This window comes from Chanos chanos, chromosome 11, assembly GCF_902362185.1.
Source record: "Chanos chanos chromosome 11, fChaCha1.1, whole genome shotgun sequence".
In the NCBI taxonomy this organism is placed as follows: domain Eukaryota; kingdom Metazoa; phylum Chordata; class Actinopteri; order Gonorynchiformes; family Chanidae; genus Chanos; species Chanos chanos.
The window spans coordinates 3535128-3544808 of record NC_044505.1 but is presented as its reverse complement, the minus strand read 5'-3'; the positions used below and the strand labels follow the sequence as shown (position 1 = coordinate 3544808).

At 45.2% G+C, this 9681-nt stretch overlaps 1 protein-coding gene across 2 annotated transcripts in view; it reads left to right on the top strand.

The window, feature by feature from the left end:
• The window catches only part of papss1 (3'-phosphoadenosine 5'-phosphosulfate synthase 1), a 24156-nt gene extending 16035 nt beyond the window's left edge, over positions 1-8121 (top strand). For both annotated transcript variants that reach the window (XM_030788082.1, XM_030788083.1), the window contains 4 exons: positions 1096-1231; positions 1708-1976; positions 3169-3398; positions 7887-8121. In XM_030788082.1, coding sequence (XP_030643942.1) covers positions 1096-1231; positions 1708-1976; positions 3169-3398; positions 7887-8028 — 777 coding nt within the window. In that variant the 3' untranslated portion in view covers positions 8029-8121. The remainder of the gene's footprint in view (positions 1-1095; positions 1232-1707; positions 1977-3168; positions 3399-7886) is intronic.
• Positions 8122-9681: the final 1560 nt, after the last annotated feature.

Genomic DNA, 9681 nt, shown 5'->3' with positions numbered 1-9681 from the left:
GGCCAGACTAGTGTCTCCGACTAAGGCCCTCTGCAAGCTGATGTTGCTAAAAGCACGTTGGATTTACGGCTTTCCCTCCTAATGCAGGGAGCTAACATTATTCTGTGGATATTGCGTTAATCAGATAGGGACTGTTTCTGTTCCAGATGTGGTCGGAATCTCGTGCTGGTATTCCTGTGTGGAATATAAGGAAATTTAGGCAATTTATTCCTCTCTGAATGAAGAGAGATGTGGTCAAAGACAAAGCAAACTGGCCAGAGAGCAGATGTGAAGCCCATCTCGGCGTTTTATGTGCCTCATAAATTGTAATCTGCTAAATACCCACTTTGCGGTACCACAGTACGCACAGTAGAGATTTTACAGCACCCATAACAGAAAGAAAGAAAATAGAAGTTGCCCTCAACATGTGTTATAATCCTCCATTACCTAACTACATGGAGTTGCAGTGTGTTTCGTATGGCTCCTCAGTGTCCCCTTTGGCAGGGGTGTTGGCATAGTCCTCATAACTCACCATTATGTCAGGTGCATCTTTATTTCTATCTTCAATAGGCACCTGAAGACTCACCTTTTCTGCAAAACCCATATGTCCACAAGCCACTAAGTACATCACCCCTCTGTACTCAACCCCTGACTACTACCCTCTAATGCGGTACTGTAGTACACAGCACTTCTGCCTGTACTGACCTATGAGTACGGACTCTTTTTTGCTATGTAGATCAGTTTAGCACTTAATTACAAAACTCAGCACAGGATAGTTTCTGTCACTCGCAGCTCAAGCTGTTCTATTCCTTTATCTTGCTCGTGTGCGTGTGTCTAGTCTGATACTGAACTTAGCGGTGACGCTTGGGAATCAGTCAACTCCTCAGTGGTTACTTGCCTTTTTTTTTTTTTTTTTTACTCTGTATTTTACTCTGTATTCACTTTGGATGAAAGCGTCTGTAAAATGAATACATGTAAATGTAATGTAAATATAACAGGGGCGTCGCCCAAGTCGTCATGTCTCACCTCTCTGCCCGGTCTGTGGGTATGGTATGTGGTTATGGTTATTGCCGTCGTTCTCATGTTCCGCCTTTTGGTCTGGTGTTTGTGTATCAGATGGTGATGGAGAGCGGGGACTGGTTGGTTGGAGGAGACCTACAGGTGCTGGATCGAATCTACTGGAATGACGGGCTGGATGCTTACAGACTCACCCCCACTGAACTCAAGCAGAAATTCAAAGAAATGAATGCAGGTAAATCACTTACGTCGGATTTCTCTTGATTAAGTTGTACTGATCTAGGATCAGCTCCCTTTGGTCCATTTAACTGTATGCAGTACTGTTATGGAAGTCAACAACTGATCCTAGATCAGCACTCTTTCTCTAAGTCACCTAATGTATATGGGTGCTGGATTTGGATCTCTGTTCCTAGAACTGTTTGAGCACTGTCATGGAAAACTGTTTCGGAGCAAAGGGAATAAGAGAATTCGTGATGTCATTTCTTTTGATATGCTTGTTGGTTTAAACCAGATTCATGTACTCAGTGAGACTAGTTAAATAAACAAAAAAATGTGAATTAGATCTTTTCCAAATTCAGTGGAAATACGGAGATTACAGCGGTACGAAATCTCGTAAACAGCACAGACGAAAGCCACCGGTAACGGGGGGGGGGTTAAAAAAACGATACGAGAAGCCTAAATCTGCTTCCTCTGTCGGTTCCTTCCCCTCAGACGCCATATTCGCCTTCCAGCTGAGGAACCCCGTGCATAACGGCCACGCCCTGCTGATGCAGGACACGCAGCGGAGGCTGATTGAGCGCGGGTACCGCCGGCCCGTTCTCCTGCTCCACCCGCTGGGCGGCTGGACCAAAGACGATGACGTCCCGCTGCAGTGGCGCATGCGCCAGCACGCCGCCGTCTTGGAGGAGGGAGTCCTGGACCCCTCCTCCACCATCGTGGCCATTTTCCCCTCGCCCATGATGTACGCCGGCCCCACCGAGGTACGTCGAGGGGTACTGGGATTAAACTGGGAGCGTCCCTGTCATGGGGTTCAAAGCTCCGCCTTTTTCTCTGTGCTGAAACATTTTGGCACTTGGGTGCACGGTAGAGGGGGGGCTAAGTGTTCGTTGGGCGTTTAAAAAGTCCAGTACTGACTGAATTCATAAACTGGAATGTAAAAAGCGATGGAATTTAATGCCCGTTCATCTGAGCTTACCTGCAAACCGCCTGAACCTTCATAAACAACCAGACAACTGGGAACACTTAGGACCCATGCAGACCCTGTCATAATATCAGGATAATGGGTTTCCCACTGGGTTTCCTCTCTAGGGCTCACAAACCTGGGATTTTGGGATGAAGGAGTGAGAAAAACTCTACGCTCTCTCTCCTCTAGTCAGTGGTTTGACTCTAACACAAGCTCTCAGACCTGATTTGCCGGTTCATTAGCTGCATGCGGTGTCTGGTCTATCTAACAGTTTTACGCTTAAAAGCTTCGACGGCATCCTAAGTCTCCAGAGGAACCTCGGCGACGCGGACATGTGGTCCTGGATTGTCCGGTGAGGGCCTGATTTATATCTCCTTACGTTCGCTCTAAACAAAACCAGCTTGTTCTGAGGATTTCAGGCCCTTGTTCTGTTCTTAGAAGGCTTTCTTAGAAGACAAAATACCCAAAACACACACACACACGCCTAGAAGCGTTCCCCTCTGACTCATTGTCGCTGATGGAGTGCACCGTATCTGTTTTTTTGAAGTTGCTCGTCCTTTAATCATGGGGAGCGGGGACGCCGGGGGGGTTTTATTAAGAGCAGACTCAAACACAGGCCGAAAGAATGAGCTATTAGCCCCCAGTGATTTAGGAGGGGAAAGTGGAAGCCCTGCTCTGTCTCTCTGTCACTGTTACACGTCCCGTTTGATAGATCAGGGCTGTTTGCGTTCAGATCCATATCCAAACAAGTGCTGGCATTCAAAACGAGACACTCCCTGTCTGTTGCGTGAGAATGATTCCCAATGAGAAACAAACTTCGGTTTCCAGGGATGGTTTTTTTTAGCTGTAATGCTGAAATATGCGTAACGTCGTAGTAAAGTAACAATATACTTATTTGGATCGTTGTCGTTTGAAATGCACGGTAACTCGATGCAAATAAATTGTTTTGAACGTGTACTCACCATATTTAACGGACTGGTTCTCCACAGGTTCAGTGGCACTGCAGAGCGCGGATGGTGGCCGGTGCAAATTTCTACATCGTAGGACGCGACCCTGCTGGTATGCCCCACCCGGAGACTGGCAAAGACTTGTACGAACCCACTCACGGTGCCAAGGTCCTCACGATGGCGCCCGGCCTCATCTCGCTGGAAATCGTCCCCTTCAAAGTGGCGGCTTACAACAAAGTGAAGAAACGCATGGATTTTTATGACCCAAAAAAGTAAGAGACTTTTAATTATTCCAGCTTTTACTTTGAGTCTTCTCATCCACTCACAAACAATCTGGTTGATGCTTTTAGTATCAGTGAACCTGACTGGCTGAAGCAGTCTCCCAGAAACCAGTAACCTGTTCTTTTATTGGTGGTTTTTGGTTGGTTATTTTCTCTGCACCAGCGATGTTCCATGGTGTTGGTTTAGCACGTTGCTAATGGTTGTAGCATTCATGAACAGGGGATGTAGGAAAGCAGGTTTGTTTGTCCTCTAAAGTGGTTGCTTCTGACGCAAATGCATTGTGACGTTAGGATAATACAGCGCTGACCACATCAGTCCAAGCCAGAGTGTCTGGCCACACAGACGAAAGTGGAGCTTTTCTCATCCAAGCTCAGGCAATCACCCACTTTTATCCATTTACACTGTAAATGATCTCTCTCTCTCTGAACGGAAGAAAGGCCCAGACCAGACCAGACCAGACCAGTCACTGACTGGAATCCCCCCAGGCTGTCTGTAAACAGTTACGTGGTCCCGTCTCAATTTTTCCTCAAATTGATCACTTGTTTAACTTCTCAAGTGGTAGATTCCTTGCGTGTTGAGCTTTCTTTGCCGTTATCTGGCGAAACGCGACGCCAACAATAACAGGAACTGGTCTTGACTCTTTTTTTTGTTTTGTGAGCTCCTGTTAAAGTCTGTGGCTTCTAGCTTTCACTTTGAAGTTATCAAAAAAAAAAAAAATGTGGAGAGCTGCCAATAATTATATGACCGGGTATGAGTACAGGAGACAATGACTAATGAAAATCATGCCATCTCACCCAGCCTCAGTAATGAATATTGCTCTCTGCTGTCAAGTGAACAGAATCTTAAAACTGTGCTTGGCTTTGATTACGAATACGAGTCTTGTCATTCGGCATTAGATGTCTCTCTGTCCTAATGATGAAAGGCTTTGGTTTTTTTGTTTTTTTTTGTGTGTGTCTCATATTTAATATCAGAAAAAGAGCATTGTTTGGTTTTTACTAACTTCTTATCGGAGCGTATACAGAAGACCAAGAAGAGGAACAAAAAGAGAAATTCGGAGAGTTGGCTGACTCCAAATTCGGTTTCACCTTTGCCGTGTCACAACGAGAAGGAGCGTAAGATTCTCCGTTCGGGTTGGTTGTCGGGGAATCAATAGTCGGTACCTCGGGGAGAGCCTAACGATTGTCAGGTTTGTCCCTCTGCACCCAAGCTTTGATGCTAATCTACCAGCTGGTGTACAAAGCTGACTCAATGTTTTCTCGTTCTTTGAACATTAAGCCTTTTTTTTTTTTTTTTGTCATCCAGCATGTTTTCACATGCTGATGAAACAGTTTTATAATGGAAGAAAATTAATTTTACGTTCGACTCCATGGTCCTTGAGGACTCGCCTTGGACGATTGTCCGTCTTCTGGAGCGTTCGGCTATAATTTGGAGATAATTAATGATTCATTCCCTCACTCGGCTGTGCAGGCGTTGCGTAATCTGCCGTACAGATGATCTTTGTCTTGGATTGGATCTGTGAAATAAGAAGCTTTCGGCTGTCGCTGCAGTGAAGACCCCCCCCCTCCCCCCCGCCCCCCTTCCCCATGCACCCTCATTCTCAAGGAGCTCACGCCCCGCAGAACGAGAGAATTTCAAAGGGCCCCTCGCTTGGCGCCTTCGGAAATTTATGGCATTCCGTCTGCTCCTTGAGCACGGCGTTCGGCTCAGCCAGATTTTAGACGAGCAGGGATGCTAGGCCTAATTGCCAACACCCCCCCCCCCCCCCCCCCCCCCCCCAAAACACACACACACACACACACCCAAACACACACACACACACCCCAAACACACACACACACACACACACAACCCCCCCAAACACACACACACACACACACCCCCCCAAACACACACACACACACACCCAAACACACACACACACACACACACCCCCAAACACATACACACACACACACACACACCCCCTCCCAAACACATACACACAAACACATACACACACACCCCGCCCTCCCCCAAAACACATACACACCCCCCCCCAAACACACACACACACACGCACACACACACACCCCAAAACCCCAAAATACATACACGCACACACAACCCCCCCAAACACACACACACACACACACACACACACACATATACACACGCACACACCCCCAAACACATATACACACACACACTCTCACACTCACACACACAGACACACACACACACCCCAAACACATGCACACACACACACACACACACCCCCACCCCCAAACACATACACCCCCCCCCCCCCCCCCCCCCCCCCCAAAAAAAACACATACACACACACACACACACACACACACACACACCCAAGTCTCTGGCTAAAGCCTAATGGCTGAAATCAGAGAAAGCTGGATCTCATTTGACTGTGTATTAAGTGCTGTCGGCGGACTCCACAGATTTTATAATGATGTAGCCCTTGCCCTGCTCCAGCCACCGCTCGCCTGGATTATGGTCTGTCTATCAGTTCTTAGTGCAGCGTCTGGGGGAGGTTGTAGTATCATGAAGAGGTTGTGTTAGGCTTGTGTGTGAAGTTCTGTGATATTCTCTACTGTTTGCGAACGGATGGAGGTTAATTTCTGATCTGGGGAAAAAGTATGAGGATGCATAAAAGAGATTTGTTATAAAAAGACTCAGTACTGTACAGGTGTAGGAGTTCAGGAGGACATAGTGCTCTCTCTCGCTCTCTCTCTCTCTAACACGCACACACACGCATGCACGCACACGCATGCACGCACACGCACACACACGCGTGCACGCAAATATCGGACCTGACCTCTGTGGAGGCTTAGATTCCACTTCAGCTGGGCATTCCAGAGGGAAATGACTGTACTCTTCAGATTTGGAGAGGAAGAAAGAGAGAGCGTAAAAGAGAGAGAGAGAGAAAGAGAGCGGTAGAGTGAGTGAGAGAGAAAGAGAGCGGTAGAGTGAGTGAGAGAGAAAGAGAGCGGTAGAGTGAGTGAGAGAGAAAGAGAGCGGTAGAGTGAGTGAGAGAGAAAGAGAGCGGTAGAGTGAGTGAGTGAGAGAGAGTGGAAGAGAGCGAGCGAGCGAGAGAGAGAGAGAGAGAGAGAGAGGTAGAGTGAGTGAGAGAGAGTGGAAGAGAGAGAGAGAGGTAGAGTGAGTGAGAGAGAGAGAGTGGAAGAGAGCGAGAGAGAGAGAAAGAGAGAGGTAGAGTGAGTGAGAGAGAGTGGAAGAGAGAGAGAGAGAGGTAGAGTGAGTGAGAGAGAGTGGAAGAGAGAGAGAGGGGTAGAGTGAGTGAGAGAGAGTGGAGGAGAGAGAGAGGGGTAGAGTGAGTGAGAGAGAGAGAGTGGAAGAGAGCGAGAGAGAGAGAAAGAGAGAGGTAGAGTGAGAGAGAGAGAGTGGAAGAGAGAGAGAGGGGTAGAGTGAGTGAGAGAGAGTGGAAGAGAGAGAGAGGGGTAGAGTGAGTGAGAGAGAGTGGAGGAGAGAGAGAGGTAGAGTGAGTGAGTGAGAGAGAGTGGAAGAGAGCGTGGTAATGGGGAACACACTGAAGAGAGAGAAAATGAATTTCACAGAATGGGAAAGAGAGAGAGAATATTGACTAATGAAAGAGCCGATTTAACATGGTAAACATCACTGCAAAAAGCAAAGCAGTAATTACATATGTAGACGTACACAGTTCATTATTTTGTTTTGGGGGGGGGGGGGGGGGGGGGGTTGTGGGGGGATGTTTGGCATTTTGGGTTCCGCAGTTCAGAATCCAGTACTTGTGCAGACAAACCACAGCACTACTTAAAGCCACAGAGAAATTAAACTAAGCCTAACAAATGTGATTATATCTTGAAAAAAAAAAAAAAAAGAAGTTGATCGCCACGGAGATGAGGTTAGATTGTGTTGCGTTTAGCTAATTTATTTTTTCTACCTTTTTGCATCTAATTTGCCAAACAGGGTATCTAATCATCGACAAATATCTCATTAGCTGCATTATTAGTCTGGAGGAGCCAGGGAAGATTGTATTTAGACTGGTTCGTTGGTGCGTTACCGCCGGAGACTAATTAACTGTGTTTATCATACGTTTAGCCCGACGTTTATTTTCCAAAAACATTTGTTTAAATGGAAAAGTGTAGCAGTGGGTCTGGATTTAATGGCGCAGGTCCGACGGTTAGATTTCTGTCTCCCGGTTTTTTTTGATTGTTGCCTCCAAACACTGTTTCCCACCACTCACGTGCCTGCTTCAAAAACACTCTGTAAGAAGAAAAAAAAAAAACTCAAAAGAGCAGACAGCATCATAAAATGCTTGGTGTATTTTGTGACTATAACTGTAACTATTAACTGTACTGTGTGGGTGGAGTCCAGTTATACACTGACAGAATTCTATCATGACACTTTTAACTCTCTTCTTCTTTGATGCTTGGACAATTTTCATTCGATCTTCTTCTTCTTCTTCTTCTTCTTCTTCTTTTTTTCTTTTCTTTTTTTTCTAGCCACCAAGACTATGACTTCATTTCGGGCACGCGAATGCGGAAGATGGCCCGGGAAGGCCAGAACCCTCCGGACGGCTTCATGGCCCCGAAAGCCTGGACTGTCCTGAAAGAGTACTACAAATCTCTGGAGAAGAACGCCTAAGTCTGTCCCCAGCGTGGACCACTCCAGCATCTCAGTAACGTTTTAAGAAAAAAAAAAGAAAAAACACACACACACACACACACACACAGATACGCTCACAAAATAGTCAAACCTGGGGACCACTCCGCAGACTCTCTGAACTGTTTTTGGTGTCCGTTGCGTAAGGATGTTGTTCAAATGTCTTTGAGATGCAGGATCTCCCTCATCAAAAGTTCTGCTCTGGTCGGTTACAATGGAAAAGTTACTTTTATGTGTTTTATTTGACTCAGATTGACTCAAATGCAAATCTCATCCTTGACTTTGAAAATGGAAGCTGTTTGGGTGTTTGGATAAGGACGGGACCTTCAGAAATTGGCCAAAGAGAAAAGAAAACGTGCTTTTAACAGATGTTGCTTAATTTCCTTTTACGATGGTGGAAAAGATCGTAACGTTGATATCTTATTAAATAGGATTAACTTTTAAAACAATGTCCTTCATTTCAACTAAGTAAAACCAGACCAAGAAGTTAAAACCATCCGTTATAAGTGTTGAGAAATACTGTTGACCGGTATTAAAAAGACACAGAACACAACACCACCAACAACAAAGTCGTGTAATCCTTAAGGTCATCTTCTCGACTGAATCAAATAACTATCAAATGTTAAAATGAGTGTAGACTTAAAGAAACTCAATTGCATTTCAGAATTATCATCAAAGGGAATTTGGCCAAATTGCCTTAATAAGTGTTTGACTTTGTCAAAAATGGATGGACAAAGGTTTGAGAAGGTTTCTGTGCCTGAAAATGGCAGATTGGCCCTTTCTGGTGAACCGTAAAGCGGCTTTGCGTCTTTTGTCCAAGGGATCTCTCTCTTCTCTCTCTCTGAGTTCAGTTTTCAAGCGGTTTTCTGCGTTCCCTGTGATGAGGATGACAATGACGGTGTCTGCCGTACGACTTACTTCTAAACTCCCGTTGCTTTTATGTCAGTAAGTTCGAAAGTGTTCTAAGAACTTGCTCGCTTGCTGAAGTGGCAGAGAAATGTTTTTGGCTGTTACAATATTAAATGAAAACCTTTTAAGAGGTTCATCACTTTTTATTCGGTACATGAAATGACTTTTTCTGTTACTCCTCTGATTTGTACTGGTCTTGACTGTAGCATTTTGTTTGTATTTATTCGTGCGTAGCAGGGTGTCAAGAGTTTTTCAATGTGATGACGTTTATTGATGCTTCTTCAGTTTTACTCCCTAGTTCTCTGTTTCTTTCTTCCATTCTGTCATTTTCTGTTGTTATCTTTGATTAGAGAAAATGTTTTCGTTGTTGTTTATGTGTGTTACTAGTGGTTTCACAGCCTAATGGTTTTAAAGCAGCATTGTCTTCAGTTTTTCTTCAGTTCCAATAAACCATTCCGCTCCAGTGAACTGCGAGGTTTGACCGTGGTGCTTCATGAAGTGGATGTCTTTGTGTTCGTTATTAGACTGGATGTAAAACATGCAAACTCAAACCAGTGTGTCAGCATCGATAAACTTTCAACAGTTGAATTGATTTGTGGTATTGTAAATAAATCCATATTCTCTCTGTGGCCTATGTAACGTTGCTGGTTTCCATATGACAAACCTTCCAAAAAATTTAAAGAGAGAAAGAAAGAAAGAAAGAGGAAGAGAAGTTTACATTTCATG